This window comes from Tasmannia lanceolata, unplaced genomic scaffold (genome assembly GCF_043159265.1).
Source record: "Tasmannia lanceolata isolate RefF3 unplaced genomic scaffold, GAP_Taslan_0.1 ptg000002l, whole genome shotgun sequence".
In the NCBI taxonomy this organism is placed as follows: Eukaryota; Viridiplantae; Streptophyta; class Magnoliopsida; order Canellales; family Winteraceae; genus Tasmannia; species Tasmannia lanceolata.
In genome coordinates, this window is record NW_027518679.1 from 40,076,219 (window position 1) to 40,099,652 (window position 23,434).

A 23,434-nucleotide genomic window follows, 5' to 3' on the forward strand; every position below is an offset into this window, starting at 1 on the left:
AAACCCTGATGAATGGTAGAAGAAAATGTGTTATATGGATAAATCAGAGCAAACAATGAAAAACATGCATGTGCCAAGAGAAATGAAAACATAGCTTGCTTATCAGGGCAGTGGCAAGGGCCCTGTGATAACTACTTAATAACCCAGTTTTTGGTGTGGGGGCAATCATTGTGGTGGTACACAACAAGATGTGGCCCATCTCACTTGACTAGGAGAATTATGGATCTTATGTTCAAACCAAGTAACTTAACTGGAATTTTGCATGGACCATGAGTGAGAATAATGTGTTTTAACCAAGTCCGAATAACCAGTTTCTCATTCTTGAATACTGCATTGAACCAATGTATGCTTAACCAATTTACAATCACATTAAAGAAAGGGTACTTTTTCATCCAATCCGTGAATAAAGCCTTCTGTAGCACTCTAGACTCTACCGAAAGGCAGTAGAAAATCTACATTTCCCCACTCTACCTACAAAGTGTAAGTATGTTAAGAAGCAAGAGAAATCTAAGAACACTCAACATAAACACAATAAACACATGAAGGCATACTAAAATATATGCCAAATTCCCAAATTTACACATGCTAGAGACATGAATTTTAGGGAAAGTGAGCAAATGCTAATATTACTAAAAACTATCTATCTCAGCATTTCTATATCAAATGCTAATGCTAATAGATGGGAACTACCTTTCTCATCGTAGATCTCGTGTCTGTAGGGAAAGTGAGCAACAACTTCTCAACTCACGACTCATGACCCATCCACAACTTGATAACTTCTTATTTACACTGAATTCCTAAAGAAAACTAAAGGTAAAAGTTACATCATCAAGGAAAGTAAAGAAAAATTACATCAGAAAGGAAAGTAAAGAATAAACAATGCTGAATGCAATTCCTATCCCTTTGCTACCTGATCAGTTGTTCATATCAACCTCCTTATTTATGCACACTTAAGATATAAAAATCATTAAGCAAAAATAATATGACCACCAGCAAAATCATCCCTTTACTACCTCGTCCACACAAAAAATTTGGAATCGGATACAAGAGTTTAGCATATCCCCAACCACTGTTCACATGAAGATTATCTATAGTTTAGCATGTCCCCAATGATGATGTCACTCATCATCCATAACTACAAAAAACAGATAACATCCAAGTTCATAACTACAAAAAGGTACTACAAACATAAAAGTAACTTAATTGCTCGGTGCTTCTTTAACCTGCAAAGAAAGTAAAAAAAATAAAAATAAAGAAAACGATTAATAAATATATGATAAAAAAATATATTAAAAACCAAAATTATATCATAAACTTACACAAAAAGATGGCCAAACGACATGTCCTCCAGCCACGTCTCTAATAGTTTTCCGTCGTCCTGATGGTCTTATCAGAAGTTCATCGCCCACTATTATAACCCTGACACTAACAAGAGAGAATCCTGGCCCAATCGGTGTGCCATCAACTATCGTCGCCGGATCTTCGCTCACAAGAGGTCCTTTGGCCAATTCAATCCCCGGTCGTGCCAAGCTCATCAAAATAACCTAGGCAACATTAAGGAAATGAAAACTTGTAAATTACACAGTCAATGATAGCAGTCAAGTATTGGAATTAGCTGCATGAAAATGTAAAATCAATTATACCTCTGTGGAGGAGCAAGGCGGGTGACTTGCAGGGGGGAAGTCACATCTCGTGATGGAGTCGCATCGGCAGTATTCTAAAATTATTATAAAATAGAAACGTTATGTAAAAAACCTCATTTTACAATTTTGTATCTTACTTGTATGCAATATAATTTCAAACATTACCTGGCTACCACTAAAATTTGACATGAAATTCTGAAGCTGCTGGGTCATCTCCTCCTTAAACTGGCGAAAATCCTCCCTAATTTGTTCTTTGTCATTTCGCTCTTCTTCAATCATTCTCCGATAATCCATGCGATTCAGTGATGGCCCAAAACAATCAGTTGGGGTCGTACCAAACCCCATCATCCGTACCCTGCCATGTCTCTCTGATCCCATGAAATGGGCAAAGGCGTCGTCTCTGGAAATTGCAACGTTGCTACTGGAAGACTCAGGATGCTCCATCTCGTACTGTGTAAACTTTTTCTGAAAATAAGAAAAAAAAACAATAGAAATAAAGCTTAACATAAAACCGGCGAAATAAATAAAAAAATAGCATATAGTATTGGCACATTATATTTAATAACATACTATCAGATCCTCTGACGCTTTATCAACAATCTTCCCATTTTTCTTCGTATGAGTAAGCTTGAATAGTTCAGGGCGGCTACGAACCTTGCCACTTCCTTTCTCCTGTCAACAAGAAAACAATTTTATCATGTCAAAACCAATATATAAATGAGGAATTAAATTAGAAGTTCATGAAATTACCAGATCATAGCGTTTACATGCGAAGCTCTGAGTCCCATTTGTGTGCATCATCACTTGTTTGGATCGGTTAGCCTTGTTCGTTATACTGCGCTTCTGAAATTAGCAACCAAATATAATAATGTTAATTTTTTTATATTAATGTTAAAACCAAAATAAGATTGCATTTTACCTGAGCAAGCGATGACTGCCAATGGGCGCAGAGACCCGTCCACTGGTCACCAATTACTCTATCATCCGTGCATGGGAAACCAGGATCAAAGTAAGCTTTTCTCAAATAACACTTCCAATCTTTCCATTTTGTACCGATATTACTCAATGTCCAACTCTTATGCATCTCATCAACATCATAGTAATCCTAAATTGACATGTAAGAAGTCTTTAATACCATGGAATTATAACAAAATTTAAAATCAAAATAATACTAGCTTCCTAAAATAACTTGTAGGAAGTTAATAATACAATTTATTTTCATCGTACCTGAACAACTTCCCACGCATCTTCTTTCTTTTCGTTAGGCACTTGCCTCCAGTCGAATTGGTCAATTGGTAACTTAGCACCAAGTCTTGCTACAGTGCCCAAGAAATTTGTGAATTTTTTCCCTATTTTTCCTACGGGCTGGCCAAATTTATTAAACACTACTATCTTCCTTTGGCTCCTAGGGCGTCCCCATGTATCTTTGCAGTAAGTGGGACCACTTCTCTTCCAAGACCTCCTCGACGAAGAGGCAACATCCTGTGTCTCAAGAACAGAGGAGGGCTGTGTATGCAAGTGCCCGACCTGGTCATCCAGATCCTCAATCCGCTCATCCCCCTGTCCTAACTGGGAATCATCATGTGTATCTTGGGCCTGAGAATGTGAGGGTGGCATAGTGAGATTGCGTTTCCTCATGTCTGATCACCTGTACATGATTAACAATTGAGATTGATATCTTAAATAATAAGCATACAACTATTGCAAATTGATAACAATTTAACGATTTGACATTTAAGTGGAGATGATAATGTATCCATCAAATTTCAAAAGCTAGCAGGTGTAAGTATTTTAGTAAACAAAGCCTATAAATTTAAGAACATTAAGAATAGAGCAACATTTAGTGATTCAAAACTCCCAAATATGATACCCCCTCAACCATTTCTTAGAAAAAGAACAGATACAAGTGTTCCACTACACAAAGTCTACAAATGTAAGAACATTAAGAAAAGAGCGACATTTTGTCAAAATTCAAAAAATCAACCATCAAAGCAGTACACCAAATAGAGAAAGAGATATGATCCCGTTTATTTATCGTTGGCAAAGGGACTCTCATCACCGTCACTATCATCTGAATCTGTATCACATTCTTCATCATCTGGTATTGCCTGGGTCAATTGTTCCAACGGTTCGTCAATTTCTGTCCCTCCTATATCTATTCGTTCCCAGCTATTTACGTCTTCCAAATTTTGGATTTCTGCTGCCTCGGTCTGGACATCTCCCTCATCATTGTTCCCATGTAACTCATACAAGTCCCTAGGTTTTGTCTTCACAACCACATGCCAGTCTTTGTTACCGGGGTGATTTTGCACGTAGAATACTTGCTCAGCTTGAGATGCAAAGACAAAAGGCTCATTTTTATAAATATGACGTGTCATATTTACAACTGTATAACCGAACGCATCTATTTTTATTCCCCTGTTCGGCGTTACAACATCAAACCAATCACATTTGAAAAGCAATGCCTTCATGCGTCCAAAGTAGTTAAGTTCAATGATATCTGTTAAAACACCGTAATAACTAATATCTCCTGCTACTGGATTCTGATCCCTGGCACTTGAAAAACTTCTTGTATTTGCAGTGACAACAACTCCACAATTCTGTGTTTTCCTTTTCTGTTCGCGAGCCTTTGTGTGAAAGCGGAAACCTTTACTAATAAACCCTTTGTATTTAACCATCTAAGCTTTTCTGATATATGCTCACTCCTTGTTCGCTGCAAATTTTGAACCTATTCAAAATTTGATAATGATTAGCAAAGACCAACGTGTATGCTAAATAAAGTTGAAGAGTAGCTTAATGTGGGTGTGAGCTGACTTGTGTGCCAAACCAAGTTGGAAAATTTTTATTGTGAATTTGCTCTATATCCCTTGCCCTAGCACGAGGATGCAGCCTTTGAATATGGTTTACATGTTCTCTGCATAAGCATTAATGTACGTAAGAGAAAAGAGTTTCCAAGTATTTACCGAATAGATTAAAGACAATTTAATTGGCTTACGCAATAAATGGAAAAACTGCAGGGCAGTTGAAGAGAACATATTGATGTGCCTGTTCAATTGTGGTTTGATCTAAAGGGCAACTCTTAACTTCGCCTAGAGGGTGTCCTGCTAGTGAGAATATAGAAAATCCTTCTTCCATTTCAACATGTGCATCTTCATCATTCCTTACCGGCCGATTCAACTTTAATTCAACACCTTCCAAATATCTTGAACAAAACGTCAAACATTCTTCTGCCAGGTACCCCTATGCAATAGATCCCTCAGGACGACTTCTATTGCGCACATATGACTTTAATGTGAGAAGGTACCTACACAATCACAGCGTGCATTACTTTCACTAATATGAACTTATAGAAACCTTCAAGATCGAATCAAATTTTTTGATGAACTGTGCATACCTCTCTATGGGGTACATCCATCGGTATTGTACCGGTCCAGCCAACATTGCCTCATCCGCTAAATGAATAGGTAAATGCACCATAATATCAAAAAAGGCTGGAGGGAATATCTTCTCCATATGACAAAGTGTTAGTGCAATCATATCTTGTAGTTTGAGGAGGTCGCCTACATTGAGGACTTTTGAACATAATTCTTTGAAGAAGTTACATAGCTCAATCAATACAGAGCTGACGTTCTTAGGCAATGATGAGCATATAACTAATGGAAGTAGCTGCTGCATCAAAACATGACAATCATGACTCTTCAATCCCGAAATCTTGCGCTCTCGAACATTCACACGTCGCGAGATATTTGAAGAATAGCCATCTGGAAGCTTGACATCCTTCAGGATGTTGCAAAGAACATCTTTCTCCTTTGGAGACATTGTGAAGCATGCTGGGGGCAAGTATGTTTTGTTCCTTATAGTAGTCACTGGATGAAGTGTCCTTCTCAGTCCCATTTCTTGTAAATCTAATCGTGCTTTTACACTGTCCTTTGTTTTCCCTTCAATATTCAATAATGTACCAATTACACTGTCGCAACCATTCTTCTCAATGTGCATCACATCTAGGTTGTAGCGCAATAAGAGCGATTCCCAGTAAGGAAGACTGAAAAATATACTTTTTTTCTTCCAATTATGCTCCTTAGGAGGCTTCTCTTTTTTCTTAGCAGCGGAGGCAGAACTGTTTTCCTCCAAGGGACTCTCCTCTTGGACCCTCTTCTTCCCACGCTTACCTTGCTTCTTTGCACCGGTATCTTGCTTCTTGCCAAATGTGATGTTAATGCTTTGTAGTTGATCCAGTACCTGTGTCCCTATAGGGGAATCGGAGCTAACCTCTTCTCCTTAGTTCCATTAAAAGAAGACTTATCAGACCGAAATCTGTGGTTGGCCTCTAAGAATCGTCGGTGTCCCATGTAACAAAACTTCCTTCCATGCTTCAAACGCAGAGAACATGTGTCCTTGTTACAAGAAGGACAGGTCAGTTTCCCTTTGGTGCTCCATCCCGACAAGTTAGCATATGCAGGGAAGTCGCTAATCGTCCACAAAAGTGATGCATGCATCTGAAATGTCTCCTGCCTCGATGCGTCATAAGTCTGCAAACCTGACACCCATAATTCCTTCAACTCTTCGATCAGAGGTTGTAAGTAGACATCAATGTCATTCCCAGGACTAGAAAGGCCAGGAATTAACAATGACAACATTATATATGGTTGCTTCATGCACATCCATGGTGGAAGATTATATGGAATGAGCACAACGGGCCATGTGCTGTGAGCAATACTCATCGTCCTAAATGGATTGAAGCCGTCGCTTGCTAATCCAAGTCTAACATTGCGAGGTTCAGAAGAAAACCACTGATATATGTAGTCAAAAGTTTGCCAGGCCGTAGAGTCTGCAGGATGCCTTAATATATCGTCTTTGGTACGGTTCTCATAATGCCATCATGAAAGAAGCCGTTTTAGTTGACATATACAACCTCTGCAACCTTGGCTTCAAAGGAAAATGACGAAAAATCTTTGCAGGAACTTTCTGCTCTCTTGTGGATGAATGGGTTCTCTGCTCATCTGAATTCCCTTCAATTGTTTTCCACCTTGAAGCCCCACAAATACGACATTGAGAATCATTGGAGGCTTCCTTCCAGTATAGCATACAATCATTGGGGCATGCATCTATTTTGTCGTAATGGAGGCCCAAATCCCTAATTATCTTCTTCGTTTCATAAAAGGACTTCGGTAATGCTTCACCCTCAGGAAGTACCTCTTTTAACAACTCAAGCAACATGGTGAATGATTTGTTGCTCCACCCATTAAGACACTTTATGTGAAACAATCGAACCATGAAGGATAATTTAGTGAACTTGCTTCCTGGTTATAATTTTTGCTCCGCATCTTGTAATAGTTTAAAAAACTTATCCACATCTCCATTATGCTCGTCCATACGTGCATCTGCTGAATGACCCTCCTCATCTAGTGGTCTATTATCATGATCATGGCTCGATCTTGGGTGTATATCATTCAATAGTTCGTGCATTTCATCTTGTATAATTGGTTCATGAGGTGCTTGGTATTCATTATTACTCACAGCACGAGATGATCCTTCCCCATGATTAACCCATCTACTGTAGCCCAAGAGCATCCCATTCCACAACAAATGTCCCTCGGCCTCTTCTCGATCAACCAATCTAACGTTGCCGCATTTGTTACATGGGCAGAATATATTTCCTCCATGAGCTCCATGAGTAAACGCAAAGTTAAGATTGAGAAACTCCTTCCTCGTACGCCGGGTCATTCCTATTGTATCCAAAAGCGAACACAAATTAAAAATATTAAAATTATACATAATCAATCCAATTTCTTCCACATTTGAAAAACCTAAACGCTATCATAGTCATACCTTGGAAGTTGGATCCAACTTCAATCCATGACTTTTTGAGATTTTTTCGTAGACGCGTACAACTGAGGATGCCAGGTAGATCACAATATTCAACTTATATGAACATCCTAATAACAAAGGTCATTGCTTTTGAAATATTAAAAAATCACCTTTCAATACATTAACATGTATAAGCAACATGTATTAAAAAGGGTAGTTGACTCACGGGAATAAGGTAATGCGATGTCGAAAAGAAAGGATTGAATGGATGAAGACATGTTGTCCAAATTTTGCAGGCACACACACACACATTCGTCTGGACTCTGGAGTTTTGCAGGCATAGATATTAATTTAATTCTTGCGTGAGAGTCATGGCGCTTCAGTCCGCGTGCGCGCGCACACACACACACGTAGCTTCCACTGCATAGCTGCGCTAGCAGATAACTTCCGCTCAAGCAGCGGCTCTGAGAGTAAGTGGAGTTGGGCAGGCTCCTCTCCAGGGCCTCATTCCTAGATAGAGTAGTGTGTTACATCTCATGGTAACAAAACTATATTGTTCTGAGTTATATCAAGATTCAGGCTCTGGGTATTCGCACTACCATGTTTTAATAATCGCACAAACTCGGGTTATCTTTTGTTTTTTAATTGTTATCATATTAGATTAACTCGTATGACTTTGCCATAGTTCATGCATAGTCAATTAATTGTTGGTTGGTGATAAACTTATAGTCTCTATCCGAAATTAATAGTGTTACTATGATTATTATCATAATGGATTTGATGGCTATTTACTTTTGAGAATAGTGAAATCATCAACTGATAGTACATTGGCTTCAGATATTTTTGCCATGAAATTTATGATACTGCTCCATCTTAAAAACTAGCTACTATGCACATCTACTTTCAGTATGGAACTGAATGCATGATGAATATTGAGGTTTTATTTAATATTCAATTATACATCTACTGGCCTTTGTTTTATTGACGTTACTTATAGAACTATGTGTTTTTTGTTGTGAACTTCGTGTGCGCAATCTTAAAGGCCACTATTGGTCATGCCATCTCAAGAAACATTAATTCATGTGATTAGTGATAAATTTTGCAGGCATTTAGAAGATTGTATGAAGAAGTTGGTCTTGGATGGGTTTATGCCATTACAAAATATGAGCCTGTAAGACTTCTTATGATAGTATGCAATAGCTAACTTGATGGACCTACTACATTTAATTTATGATTAATGCTTCTCTTTGCAGGCAAGAATGAAAGTTAAATAAAATTATAATCAATACATGTAGTTGAATCTTGGTATTGCCACATATAATTGCTGGAAAATGATTTCATGTCGAGAAATCTTTTTGTATTGAGAAAATGATGCTCTAGCTCGATACCTGATTTACAAATTCTGATCCTGTGCTTCTGAAGTCTATCTTTTAAAATAGAGAAAGATCCTCCAACCTTGACCAATGATGGTTAAAGGGCCCTTACGATTGAAACATATCTTTATTCGAGGAAAAAAATCCACCCGATATGAAATTCAAAACCCCCTTGACGTCAGTCCATAAGTCTCCTAGAATTTTTTGTTTTCTTGAACATTTTGATTTTCTTCCAGAACTCCTGTCTCACATGCTCATATTGCTTACTTTCAGCACTGCTAGCTCTGTTTTTTAACCTAAATCTTATATGCTATACATGAGTAACGTGTAGCATTGTAGTGAAGATGCAAGGATTAAATTGTAACTTGTGATTTACTAAAGAATGTGGTGTTGACTATGAAGAAACCTACACTATAGTTGCTAAAATGACTGCCACCAAAATATTCTTGCCATTCATGTTCTTAGACAGTGGGAACCTTTATCAGATGGATATCAAGAACATGTTCCAAAATGACGATCTTAATGAGGAGGTATACATTATGCCTCAAGTAGGCCTAGATTCCTCTTGACTTCTCTCTAGTTTCTCGGCTGAGAAAACCGCCATATATCCTGAAGAATTCAGCAGTACTGTGATACAGACAGAGCTTATTTAAAGCCCGAGTGAGTACTCTATCTTTGTACATCAAACCACTAGTGGAAAAGTCATCTTGCTCATTTATGTTGTTTAGTTTCTCATTATCACTTTCACATTAAAGATCTTGGGAGCCTTACATGTTTTTGGGGTTGGAGATCACATGTCTTCCGCGCTGTTGTGTTCTCAGACATTAACTGAATGCAACAAAATTTTCATCCCATGCTCAACTTCTAATGCTGCACTAGAGTTATATGTCAAACTATGTGTGTATGGCGGAGCCAGTCTTATCGAGTAACGACCAATTGGAGGACTAGTATATCTGATAACCTCTTGTCGAAAAGAGCTTTTACAGTTCACAAAGTGAACCGATTTTCAAATGATATTGGAGAGGCTCACACGGTTTCAGTTCATTTATCTTTGATATATTCAGGACTTTTCTCTTCACTCAGCTGTTGATTTTGATTGAGCAGATGAACTTGGTTTTTGCAAGTCCAAAACCAGATATTGTATCTTCCTCAGTTCCTTCTTATTTCTTGCAAAAGAAATAAAAAGGATATAGTGGCAAAATCAATTACCGAGCAAAATATTAGGCCGTGTCCACTATCTCCTTGCTTCATGTCTCACCAGGGATTTAGATAGCCAGCATCCTTATCAATCCAATGATTCACTCCTGACAGTTGGCTAATGAGATGTGCATACACTCCTGGTGACTGAAAATGAATGTTCAAAGAGAATAGGTTGCTATAAGGCTAGTCTAATATATAGATTTTTATTATTTATATGTTATTAGCAGCTTAGCCAACCCCAACTAGTTTGGGACAAAGGCTTAGTTGAGTTGAGTTGAGATATGTTATTAGCAGCTAGAGTTGTGTAGATTAGAGTATATCTGATAAAGATGACACGCAATTGCCCTCGCCTCTTTGTACGTTGTTAACAACCAATGTTTCAGTTAGGCCCACACGAGAATCCGTTTATGTGACAAACTAATAGGATGGATAATGAGCAATTTGAGGATATTAGTCATCGAGTTTTATCTGCTAATGAGTCCATATACTATTTCTCTTTTAGAATTCTTTCTCTAAGTTCACATTACGTTCGTCGTTAAGGTTTTTTGAAAGTGAATACTAGAAAGTTTTCCAGGTTGACTTAGTATCTTAGGGACCTCTCTGAAAATTCCCCATTCTGTCCTGCAGTAACTTTCAAGAACCATACTTCTATGCATAATCTTCCATCAATATTTGTTCTAATTGTTTGATAGAATTCTATAGTTTTCATGGATAGGCTATAAAGAGCCCTGTTTTTTTTTTCTTTCTCCAAGTGAAGTCTACAGTGTCTTTATCCATTATAGTAAGTTTTTGGTTTACTGTTAGTAATTTGTATTTTATCTTTGCATGTTTTTCTCTCTCCAAATTCTACATTCTTTGACATCTGCTGTCATATATCTCTTTCCCTTTCCTCCTTGCCCAATTATTGCATCCATGTGTTCAGTTCTTTCCACTCACTGCCAAATGTTTTTTTCTGCAGTTTGCAAAGTTATCCACATGATTATAAATTAAATCATGTCTACTTTTAACATTCTATTTGCCCTGCCTTATTTTGAGAGAATTGCATCTGGCATCACTACCTAGAAGACTTTGTTAGACTCCTAATTGACAATACACTCCTTGAACAAGTGGTAGACATAAATTCTATGTTGATATGTTTTAACTTTTAAGTTTTTGCCAATTTTCATTTATTATTATAATGTAATATACTTTCCATGGAGAGCCTACTCTCTCGCTGCTGCTACCTTTTCATTTGAAAGAGTCAAAAGCTAAAACCATTTATAACACAGTTCAGTTTTCCATATTTGTACACCAAATGACCGATTCATTGTTAGGCTACTTGTCATGGGCCTGCTAATCTGTAGGCTAAAACCTGTGCGGCACTCATGCAAAACTCAACTTTAGCCCCGAGTCAGCCAAATCCAAGTGTCCTAGCCTTCGATCAAGGCAACAAAACAAACTTTCACACAAGAAAGCACACAGGAGTGGAATCGGAAGAAGAATTGTATTATACCGTGGAAGGATTTACAACGCTTGAAGTTCTCATATTCAGAGGTCTCATAGGTGATTTGCACTAAGGAGCTCACCCTTAGATAGTCTCTTTCCTCCGCCAATGGCCCTGATCATGCATTCATGCCACTCGGCATCATCCAACGGTTCGAGGGCATCCTAGAAATTTCTAGACTCGCTAGAATACTCTACACTTGTCTCTTGAAAGAATTCTCAAGAATACTCTAGAATTCCTGCACATCTCTACAAATATCTACAAACAACCAAGTCTATCTAGTGTCTTCTACACATCTTTGGAGGGCTGATTTGGGCATCCTTTAAGCCTATAAAAAAAGGGTTCAAGTAGAACATGGAAAAGAGAACTTTGTCAATTTTGGTGATGTACAAGGGTTTAGTATAATCTCTCTTGTTGATAGATCTACTCTATGCATTAAAAAAATTTAAAAAAATAGGAGCAACAAGATATCATCCTTGAATTGCATTCTAATGAAAATATCTGTGTAGAAAATGTGCTTTTGGTTCTACAAGAAAGAATTTTTTCCCTTCCATCAAAATTAATGGAAACAAGAACTACGGGGTCACCTTTCTTTGTTTATTGGTCCTTTTGCTGCTGTACATTCAAAATCCCCCTCCAAAACCTTCTTTTATCACTAGTACCATGAGAAAAAATTTCCCTGGTACAAATAATTCAATTTGTAGATTTTTATTCTTATGCTAATGTTTTGTGTTTTTTCCTATAATGATTTGTTGCTTCCTTGATATTGTTGATATTATAGCATTAAAATAACTTTATCAAGTTTAACAGACACATATCTAATTATATATCATATATGTATATGACAAGCACACATTTCTATTTTATGTCATTTTAGAACAATTCATGTACTTCTCTGGACGTGGTTTCTTCTTATCTGTATGTAGTCTTTTATGGCTAATAAGTAAGCAATCCATGCACAGGTTGCAACTATAGCCAGTGCAGTATATGGTGTTTGGGCACAATATCGTCTGCAAATTACAGGTAACACCATGTTTGATAAATTATTTCAACCAGCTCCATGATAATTAGTACTTTTAATCTGAAGAATCTGAACCAATAGAATGTAACTGCGTATATCAATTTCACCCAATACTATCCATAGGAGAATAACTGTTTGAATAAAATTAAGGTTGCATTATTGATATTATTATGCCTTTTATCTGATTTTATAGATCTCATCATGGTTACATTCACCCTAGTCAAGCTCATGTATCTTGCAAGATAACTCAACATAGGAAGTTATAGGAAAAGACAGGGGTGCACAAATGACTTAATTTAGCCATGTATAAACTCAATTTCATTTGTATACGAAAGCCGTTTGCACAATATGCAGTAATTTCATTTGATATTTCTAATAATATTTGCATAGAATGGTTTCTATAACAAAAATTGATCTCTTGTGTTTCTCAAATTTTAGAAACTTAAAATTGTAGTTGCGTGTTCATTCTTATGGAGTAAATTTCTACAAAAACAAGCGATGGGATATTGCAAAATTAAATGACTTGTCTACTGATTCAAATGCACATCTCCCTGCTCGTGGTATCACCTAATAGGTGCTCTGAAGCACGTGTGACATTGCATGCCAATCTCACACAGGTAGGTGTTAGCGAGACAGAACATGTTGAAATACATGGATATAGGTACATTGGTATTAAATCAAATCAGTGAATTGCTGCACAGCATGGGAAATGTGAAGAACAGAAAAGGACTTAATTGTGGTTAATAGTAGTTGTAATTCTTTATTCTGTTTTACTTATCTGCACGCCATGCCTTTGTTGTCCTGTTTTCACTTCCCGAGCGGATCGATCCTTCAAATTTCTGATATACACTTGGATTGTAATATGATTGCTACAACAAAGATAGCATCAGAGAATGGTACGTAGACTAACACAACTCAACTCACTAAGCCTTTGTCCCAAACTAATTGGGGTCGGCTAATGAATCCTATAGAAAATTTTCATGAAGAAGGTGAAAGGATCTACCTGGCTCAAATTGACTAAGTCTACTCCTGACACTAGTTGGGTTCGTCTACATGGAACATTTTCTTCCAGAATGGTACATAGACTGATGAAGAATAAAAATATCTGAAAACACTAAAAGATCAAAAGATCATATTTGATTATATGCTTAAGTTCCTTATGATTGACCCTTGTTCTTTAATCTCTATTATTTGGGTTATTGTGTAGCATGCTACATGAAAATGGATCTTTATTATTCTATTTGTATCTAATTCTTCTGTTATTTGCTATTACTATTCTTGACCGTGAATAATTAAATTATACTGAAATCGTTAATCAACTTACACTACGATATTGGAGAAAATGACTAGCGGGGACGAAATTGTTTTAGAACACTAACGTGAATCATTCATTACTTCATGCTAAACCATAAACCTACAATACATGATACAACAATTCTATATATAAATTAATTGCTGATTTGTACTAATGTGTTTTCATGTTCATGCAATTTCTTCTTGCTTTTAGGACGTCCTTCTTTGGGAGATATCTTAGAGGCAAGAAAGAAAAACAAGGTATTCCCCAACACCTATGTGGATCCATTCCCTAATTATGAAATAGTGTAGTTCTTTTTAATTCTTGTGTTTGAAGGCATCGAATTTCTATAGCATAATAGAGATGGACATTAACTAATGAAGTTACTCTTATTGAAAAACATCTAACCCTTATCCTTAGTAGTACAAATCATAGTTTCAAAACTCTCTCGCGTCATCATGAACTCCCCTGAGTTGAACTACTTTACCTTTCGCGTTCTTGTCCAAGTTCGTGTTTTGCCCGTATGGCAAATGTTGCCTACAAATTGACATTGCCAGAAGATAGTTGGATTCATCCTGTCTTCCATATTTCGCAACTCAAACCATATCATGGACCAACACCAAATCCTCCTTGCATTTTGCCTTCATTAACTGATAACAATCACCCAGTTGTTTCACCACTTGCCATTTTAGGCCGAAGACTTGTGCTTCAGCAAGATAAGCCAGTAACTCAGGTGCTCGTTCAATGGCAAGGACTTTTACTGGAGGACACTTCTTGCGAAAATTTAGTCGATCTTCAATCGGATTACCCATCCTTCAACCTTGAGGACAAGGTTATTTTTCAAGGGGTGGGAAATGATAGAGAACAGGGTATATCAGAGAGCCAAGAAGAAGAACAGAAGGAGATTGCTGACAAAGAAGGACAATCGGAAGGTCAATCAAATCACGACAAAAGAGTCAGAGGCAGTAGAATGACCAGAACACCCCGGTGGATGAAGGATTATGTCCATCGTTAGATTAACATAATCCGATTCATTAAAAGGTTGTTAAACTAGGATGTTATCGTTTACGCTTTCCATGTAATTCGAGAATAATGCCAGCTAGGCTCAGTTGATTACGATCTGAGTCAGAGAATCAAGTCCTGTTATGTAAAAGAGGCCTATAAACAAGGGCATCAGGAGAGGAGAAATATAAAGAAATACAATTTTCTCGAATCTTCTTCTTCTTCTGCTCTCCCTCTTTCTCTTTTCCTTCTCTTTTTCTACCTATTTTCGTTGTTACAGAGACTTGGTAATCGTCAATACTGGGTCATAACACATCTTCACAATTTCTCGACCCCTTAAATTCTAAATGACCTAACTACCCTTATTTTATGTAAATGCCTAAAATGCATATTAAAGGGCTAAAATGACCAAAGTACCCCTACTTATGCAAATGTACATGAAACAAAAGAACATTTCCTACACTAATGAGCATTCAAAAGCCGATGTAACTTTCTTAAGGGGATGCTCTTGCTTCAGCCGGACCCACATCTTTTCCAATTTTAACCTTAATATTTTCAAATCTAAGAGCTATTATAGGAGCCTTTTATGTCTTTTTACCCTCTCAAACATATCGTAGAGTTAAAAACACATAAAATGGCAAGTACATTAGGAATTCCGGAAATATCGTTAGAGAAGAAATCTGAAATAAATCACCGTCAGAATACAAGACATCTACACAAAAAATTTCTTAATTATTCCGTATTGCTTGTACTTCCAAAGCATACTACACTAAAGGGAGGAGTCTTTACCTTCATCAAAGTGGTGTATGGTTGCACAATTCATAACTAACTACGCAACCAAAATCAAAACATAAAAAACACAAGGAAAAGCAAAGAATCAATAAATTTATACTAAAACTAACAAAAAATCCCAAATTTGAACCGAAACAACAAATGAAAAAATTGTCCCAACTCAATTACTCCAATAAAACTGTCAAAATTGATATCCAAATCACCAAGCAAAACAAATTCTAACCTAAAACAGAGATCGAAAAACTGAAGGCCGAAGTTAAACAAGATCTGACCTTTTCCTGGCCAGATTGTTGTGGAGAATCCGTCGAAGGAATATCTTCTTCTACAAGAAAAAAAGGCTAATCTAATAAAACTTCAGATCTAAAAAAGAGAAAGGACGAGAGATAATTCTGCATGAGTACTACACTAAAACAGGCAACTCACACAAAAAGAATAGTGATCAAACAATACCAAATACTAAAAGCCCTAAAAACCAAATCCATATAAAAAGTAAACAACTCACTAATTTCACTCAAAGTAACCAATATTGCTGATGAATTAAAAGAACCCTACATCGAAAATCAGAAAATGGGTAAAAGTGAAAACAATAAACAGAGCTTTGGCACATATTTATAAAGAAAGAGAGAGGAGGGGAAAAAAACTTACCATGATCTAAGACATAAAATGAAATAAATGCTTCTAGATCTGAAACTAATAAGCAATACCTTGAAACCCTTCTTCAGAAAGAAAAGAGGAATCAGGAGAACTCACATGCTTGGAACAATGGTGTAGATCTCAGGCCAGAAGGAATGAACCCTAACCCCAAATGCCCTCTTCTTCGTTTCACAGTGGCCAAAAACAGGATGGCGTGGAGATGGAGCAAAATGGAAAGGGGTGGTCAAAACCCTAGAAAATAAATGAAAAAGAATGGTCGAACCCTAAAAAAACAGAGCAATGGAAGCTTCTATCTTCCTCAGTTTCATCTCCTTCATCAATCTGCAGTGGAGATTAGAGTTTGACGGCAGTTTTGGGCTTCTAAATGTCACGAAAAATTAGGGTTTCACGCCTCCTTCGCCAATCGCAGACGAGGATGGAAAAGAGGGAGCAAAAGACACGGGAGATTAGGGTTTCACGTCTCCTCGATCGTCAATCGCAAACGAGGATGGAAAAGAGGGAAAAGAGGGAGCGGGAGAGAAAAGCGAGGGAATGGGTAGCGCGGGAGAGGAAAGCGAGGGAGTGAAAAGTTGGCGCGAGTGGGTATTTTTCTTTATTTTTTCTCCAAAGATCTACTAGCGGCCGGCTAAATAACCGCTGGCAAATACCAACATACAGCAGCGGTTTTAAAAACCGCTGGTAATTGATGATTTTGTTGTAGTGCATGCAGCCCCATTGAATCCTTCTGAGGTTAAGTACATCAGTCCCTCTGCAGCCATTGATACACTGCTGCTAGGCGTCCCAAGAAATCAAAAGGGGCGGATATATCACTTCCCAAACTAAAGGCATAGTTAGCTATTTCCATAACAACTCCATTTTTTAAGAGAAAAATGATAAATACGCCCCTTTTCATTACACGGGACAGCCAATAGCAGTGTACGAGGCAATCAAATCCGTTGAATCCTCACATGTGAAGTACAACAGCCCCTTTGCAGTCATAGAGACACTGCAATTGGGTGTCCCAAGTAATGAAAAGGGGCACATTTATCACTTCCCTTTTAAAATTGAGTATCAAGCCTGTGCTGATATGACCACAAAGACCTAAAATGGAATTCATGAAATGGAACCAAATGCTACATAAGTTTGAGGCGGGGCTTCATTTTGTTTCTGGTACAAAATATCAACGAAGTTGTCGTTAGTCAAAAATTTTGGTGAATAAAGCCAAGAACTTTTGAAAGCAAATGTCAATGTAGCAATCCTGGATTGAGTAAATTTGATTAGTAAGAAACAAGTATTCCAATCTCCCAAATCAAATAACTTAAGCACCCAAAGCTTAAAAAGAGAAGAAAAACCAAGAGAAACATCCCTCCGTACAGGCACAGCATCACAAATCATAAACTACCAGCGAGCATATAATAATTAAAGGGAGATGATTTTTTCACCCCCCCTGTAGGATTATGTGCCCCCCAACCCCCCCCCCCCCCCCTTTTAACGTGGTTTGACATAAAAAAGAGTTAAAGTCTGCCACAATTCACTTTAAAAGAGGGGCGCATAATCCTACAGTGGAGGTGAAAAAATCACCTCCCTAATTAAAAGGGCAACAAAGAAAGAACTTTAGATTCAGAGCAAATCGATCATATAAGAGATGGGTTGTACATAATGCACTTTTTTTTTTTGAATTATACAAGATTGTACACAATCTGTCGTTGAATAGCACAAAAAATTAAAGAAGAGTTAATTAAAGAAGAGTATCACTTATATAATCCTATAGGGTTCGCATTAGAATGCTTGAAGTGGCAATAATGTAATATTGCAAGGTGGTAACTGCATTACCTTACTTCTACCTAAGAGACCTAACCCAACTTAAAACCTTTCAAAAACACAAACATGAGGGTGTACAGAAATTTTACTCTTGTGTATCTCCTAAGGTTAAGACCCAAGCAGGAATATGGCTGTACACTTTAAATACTCAGGAAGGCTTGCATTGTTGAACATGTTTGATAAGAAAATTATAAAATACGATAGTAATTCATCTTCAAATCCCATAAAGAAAACCCAACAGAAATCGTAATGTGGCAAAAGAAATACTCTAGAGCACGTGTCCACATGGAAAATGAAATGCTGAAGACCAGATGCAGACCAGATAATTGCAATTGAATTAGAATGAGTGAGTGGAAATAAATTAAATCTTGAAATAAAAACAGAGGAGCTGAGAGTTGACACCCATTGGCCTTTCTCAGTTCTTATTTATAATAATCTTTTTAACATGAAACTACCTTTAATGTAAATGTGGTGGATATCTAATACAAAATTAAATAGTTCTAATTCATTAATACACCTTGCATGTAGTTGTACTAAATATATATTTGTTAAATGAAAGAAATGATGAAAATGATCAAACCCCATGGCCAATACCAACTCTTATATGTATTAGATATCCAAGGAAATGATATCAACACTCCCTTATTTTTATTATTTTACTATTAATTTTTCCCTTTTCTTTTTCTTTTCAATATAAAAATAAGTTTCATGATGTGCATCGCATGGATGGTCCCACTAGTATATACATAAAGAGAGATGGTTTGAATCATTATTTGAATCCACCCTCTGCAACGCAAGTGTCCATATGGATTGAGTTGAAATTTGAATGTTGGTTAGTTGTCATTTTGTAGGCAGTTGCTTGGATGGCTAGGATCATCACATGCATGTGACTTTTAGGCTATTGTCATCCATAGTAAACCCAAATAGATAAACTATCCAGATCATGTTGAAAAACTGTGACTGTTTAGAAATAACATTAAACTAAAAGAAACTTATGTCAGTATATTAAATCTAGTAAAATCTGACCACTGGATCTAGGGTGTTAGATGTTGTAGATGGTGTAGATTAGGCAAGTAAACAATTATGTATTAGATTAGGATAACCTTTCATAAGGTTTTCCATCTATGCTTATCTTTTAAGGACATTGTTTAAGGAAAGATTATAGTTAATTGTAACGGTCCAAGATTAATAGAAATTCATAATTTTCATCGTAGTTATTATTAAGAATAAATTTTGGTAGCATCTATAGAGGCCCTAAGGCCATGTTTGTTAGAATTGAAAGTTTTTTCCATGGAATATTGGTTTATCAAGTGGTGGGAGAGGGGCAAAAAGGGTGGAAGAGCGAGACTTGGGCGGGCATGCATTAATGAAGAGAGGGTGAATTGGTGAAAAGTGGCTGAAAATAGGGAAAAGAAGAAATTCAACTCAAAGGCGAGTTTTTATTTTCCTTACTTTTCAGCCATTTTGCATCATCTCCTCACTCATACCCTCTCAATTCTCTCTTTCTCCTACTCTCCTTGCCCCCTTTTTAACACTTGGTAAGCCAATATTCCATGAAAAAAAAAATCATGGTTGCCAAACATGGCCTAAGGGTCTCTCTTGGATCTCCATCAAAGTTATTTGCATAAATTGTTATATGCAAATGGTCTTGAAGTTAAATATGATTATTTGCAAATAAAATGTAGTTAATGGCTTCCTAGGAGGCCTCAGTATGCGAATTGCAAAGAAGATTAGATTAAAAAAAAAGCTTATTTACAAATATGAAACTGGATTCCAAAGATGATTACTTGAGACCTACTGAATATTTTTAAAAGCTTACCGGTTGTTGGTGACATTATTGACAACTACATTATATGGGAGTAGCCTAGAAAACAATTTGCGGATAGATGGAAGCTTTTTGCGGTTCGGTCGAGTTTCAGATTTCCCGTCTTGAATTAGATGAGGCTCAAGCGTAGCTAGGGAAAAGACAATTTTGGCTTGGATTGGATTGGGAAAAGACAACCCGATTGGGTTATGACTAAGGTCTTGGGCAACCCAATCCCAACTACGTTAACCTAATTTTTTTACTGAGATTTTTAAAATTTTAATTTGTTTGTATTTTTCTCATTCTTCGCCATAGGACAATCCAAAACCAACCTGGGTGGATTTTGGAAATCAAGTTCGATGGTTTGAATTAGGGTTGAGAGATTTAGAGGCAGTTTGGGTTAGGGTTGAGCCTTCCCGACTAGAGGTTCAGAATGGGTCGGATTAGGATGGAGATAATGCAACCTTGGGTTACGCTAGGGTTGCGGTAATTGCCTTTTATTGCTGATGGTAAAAGTGGATTTTGCAGGCAAGCCTTCTTTCAGAATTAGGGTTAGATGGGTTGTCTTTTATTATTTATAGAGCATTAATTATTAGAGCTCCAACTGTACTCAAAATTAGAATAGAAGATTTTTAGAAGGAATGCATGATATCTAGTTAATAATGAACTCCTAATTAAAATAATCTTATCGAGACTAATGCACGTATCCAAAGAGGCCCTAGTATTCTTAGCATTAGCATTGATGTGAAGGTTTTATTATACAGATCATGTTAAAAAGAAAAAAAGAAATCTACCCTACTCCATCCACATATAAAAGAGCAAAGAAGTTTAGATTCGTACCTCTTTTTCCTATATCACCTGATCCATTCAACATGTTAATCCTGTCAATTGGAATTTACATATAAGCACAAGGAAACAAAAAAGACAATGGTATTTTCATCTCTTGTTTCAGTTACTTCTACCATCTCTCTTTTACTCAAACTCGTTTGTTAGAGCTTCAATTAACTAGTTAGAATGAATGAATGAATTTTAAGAGAACAGCGAAAGAATAAAAAAATGATTGGCATGGCCAATTGTCTTTATATAATATTATTAATGGAAAGTGATATTTCCACACTCTTTTCATTTTCATGCTTTCTGGGTCCAGCTCCGTTTGGTTGCCGGAATTTTTTTGGTTCTTGGGATTTTTGTGGAACAAAAAACTTCCCGGGAGATCGGTGGGAAAAAAACTCCCTGGAAGTATCCCGGTAAAATAAAAATCCCATGTTTGGTTGACCGGACTACGGTCGGAAAAAAAAGGTTTTGTTTTGTTGCTTGAACTGTTGGGAAGAAAAAAAATCTTCTACATGCTTATTTTTGGTTCCTGGGATTATTTTGGGCCCACCAACCAAACGTGGGTTTCCTGCGGAAATTCCACAAAAGTCCCAAGAATCAAAAAAATTCCAGCAACCAAACGTAGGGGAGAAACAAAAGGGTGAGTGAAGATAGGATTTACTCTCATGTAAGCTTGCTTAGAATGAAAAGTATTGGATGGTCATTGAAGCATATCTGCATGTAATTAATTCTGACGTAAGGTAACAGTGTGATGTGTGATGTGAAACCATCTAAGCTAAAGTCCAAATCTAGAGAGATGTGATATGAAACTATATGTGATGGCTTTTCTTTTCAAAATTTAGAGGGAAATAATATGATTATGATCAATTTAGTAGGATATCATCATAAATTGAAGGTCCTTTTAGATAAAAATTGAATAAGGTTGGTTCAAATTATCCTTTTTAGTGTGTGAAAAGGGATTTGTAATCTGTTTTTCTAACTTGGGTTCTTCCCCAATCTCATGAGGTGAGTTATTTATTATCTAATCTAAAAAACATGTTGCTGCATGCTTAAATACACAAATAATTTTTTTTGGGTGGGCTAAAACAAATCTACATACCATTCACTCACACATGAATAATAAAGAAAGAACCAGACGACAAATTGGACAAAAACAAATAAATAATTGAAAATGGGCTAAAAACAAATGCATTACAAGGAGGGGAAAAATCAAAGTGAAAACAAGAATCAATTAAACTCTTACCATCTGAAGAGAACTCCACCATCGTTTTTTCTTCCTCATCTCCTCTTTTCCTCTCTTTTTTCTCTCAACCCCCTAATCTCAAATAAGAGAAGAGGTGGAGATGTCATTTTATAGTATTCTCAAGGAAAGTGATATTTCCACCCTCTTTCAACATTCTCACGATTTTCTACTGAAAAAACAAAAGGGGGCGGAGATATAATTTTCCATGGAATCAAAAGTTGGACCTCCTTTTTTGCCTGAACTGCTAAACACATGCAGCGGGCCAGTTGTCGTGAATCTGCTTACCATTTCGCGTTGTTTTTAACGAAACATTACGAAAAGGAAGATTTTGCTAACGAGTGCCGATAAATTTGCCTTTAGGATGAATTCACCCCCATTTTTTTACCAGTACAAGTGTACAACCCGTTAACAATTGTTACTCCGCGCGCCTCTCTCTCTCACACAGACTCACACGGTACAACCATCAGACGCCTCTCTCTCTCTCTCTCAACGTGATCTTTTGGTGGGGCCTAGCGGTACTCTATCTCTCTTTGAGGGCAAACCCTCTGTGGGCCCAACAATAAATGGTTGAGATCATTGGAGTTGGTGGACCCTTTAAAAAGTATATATAAAGAAAACACTTGGGCCAGCTTGTTGAAAGATCTAAACCATTCATTTGTCCCAGCATAAAGATGCCTCTCCCATAAAATCATTTCCATAGGATGATCCAAGCCCTCTAATCAATCTTTACGTATCGGAGAGTTAGGATCATCTTATGGAGAAGATTTTTCAGCAAAGGCCTATTTACACTGGTTAATGGGGATGAACTGTAAATTCGTTGGCGATATGTCTACGCTGGTTCAAATCCAACTCAGCCCAATAATTCGCCGATCCATGAGGATCATATAACCAATTTGTCCTCCAGAAATGCCTGATATATAGGAATAAAGAGTCAATAAATAGAGTGGACGCACCTTGTTCAAAGATCTAAACCATTCAATTTTTATACCCAAAAAATAATGCATCACTCCAAAAAAATCATCTCCATTCAATGATCCTAACTCCACAAAAATCATCTCACTCGGGCGACTTTGTTCAAAGTTCCTAACTGTTCATTTGTTTGAGCCTCGACATAAATAGGTTGTGCCCCAAAAATCCTATAGAGATGATATCCGTAGTAATAGATTGAATTGTTAGGATCACCAGATGGAGATGATTTTGGGGCCCAGCCTATATATATGTCAAGGCTCAACAAATGAACAGTTTGGATCTTTGAACAAAGTGGCCCCACTGAATTTTCTAAAAAACAAATAAGCTTTTTATGACGTATGCACGCAAGTGCTATATGGCCCTAATGTATACTGTGTCCACTCGTAGGTGAGAATATATTTTGAAAAATACAATGAAACACATCTTGTTAGAAGAACCAAATTAACCTGCTAGGCCCCAACCCAATGTTATTAGATTATGCCCCAAATATAATCTCCATTGGATAATCTAACCC

At 37.0% G+C, this 23,434-nt stretch overlaps 1 protein-coding gene and 2 long non-coding RNA genes across 5 annotated transcripts; 1 reads left to right on the forward strand and 2 right to left on the reverse strand.

Moving 5' to 3' along the window:
• Positions 1–983: 983 nt before the first annotated feature.
• Positions 984–22,019, reverse strand: LOC143872279 (uncharacterized). Of its 3 annotated transcripts, none has more exons than XM_077376728.1 (11): positions 21,952–22,019; positions 20,715–20,755; positions 15,889–15,938; positions 2,871–3,291; positions 2,563–2,748; positions 2,394–2,486; positions 2,214–2,315; positions 1,809–2,108; positions 1,644–1,717; positions 1,341–1,544; positions 984–1,223 (listed from the first exon to the last, which is right to left on the reverse strand). In XM_077376728.1, the coding sequence occupies exons 4-10, from the start codon at positions 3,279–3,281 to the stop codon at positions 1,535–1,537; spliced, it is 1,176 nt and encodes a 391-aa protein (XP_077232843.1). In that variant the 5' UTR covers positions 3,282–3,291; positions 15,889–15,938; positions 20,715–20,755; positions 21,952–22,019; the 3' UTR covers positions 984–1,223; positions 1,341–1,534. The 3 variants fall into 3 exon arrangements, with proteins under 3 accessions (XP_077232843.1, XP_077232841.1, XP_077232842.1); XM_077376726.1 differs by having other exon boundaries at positions 1,320–1,544; XM_077376727.1 differs by lacking the exons at positions 20,715–20,755; positions 21,952–22,019 and adding an exon at positions 16,119–16,164 and having other exon boundaries at positions 1,320–1,544.
• On the reverse strand, positions 3,529–4,943 carry LOC143884782 (uncharacterized). Its single transcript, XR_013253071.1, has 3 exons — positions 4,639–4,943; positions 4,458–4,557; positions 3,529–4,371 (listed from the first exon to the last, which is right to left on the reverse strand). It is a non-coding gene; the product is annotated as an uncharacterized LOC143884782 (long non-coding RNA).
• On the forward strand, positions 8,557–14,113 carry LOC143884786 (uncharacterized). The gene is made up of 3 exons (XR_013253078.1): positions 8,557–8,622; positions 12,470–12,530; positions 14,036–14,113. It is a non-coding gene; the product is annotated as an uncharacterized LOC143884786 (long non-coding RNA).
• Positions 22,020–23,434: the final 1,415 nt, after the last annotated feature.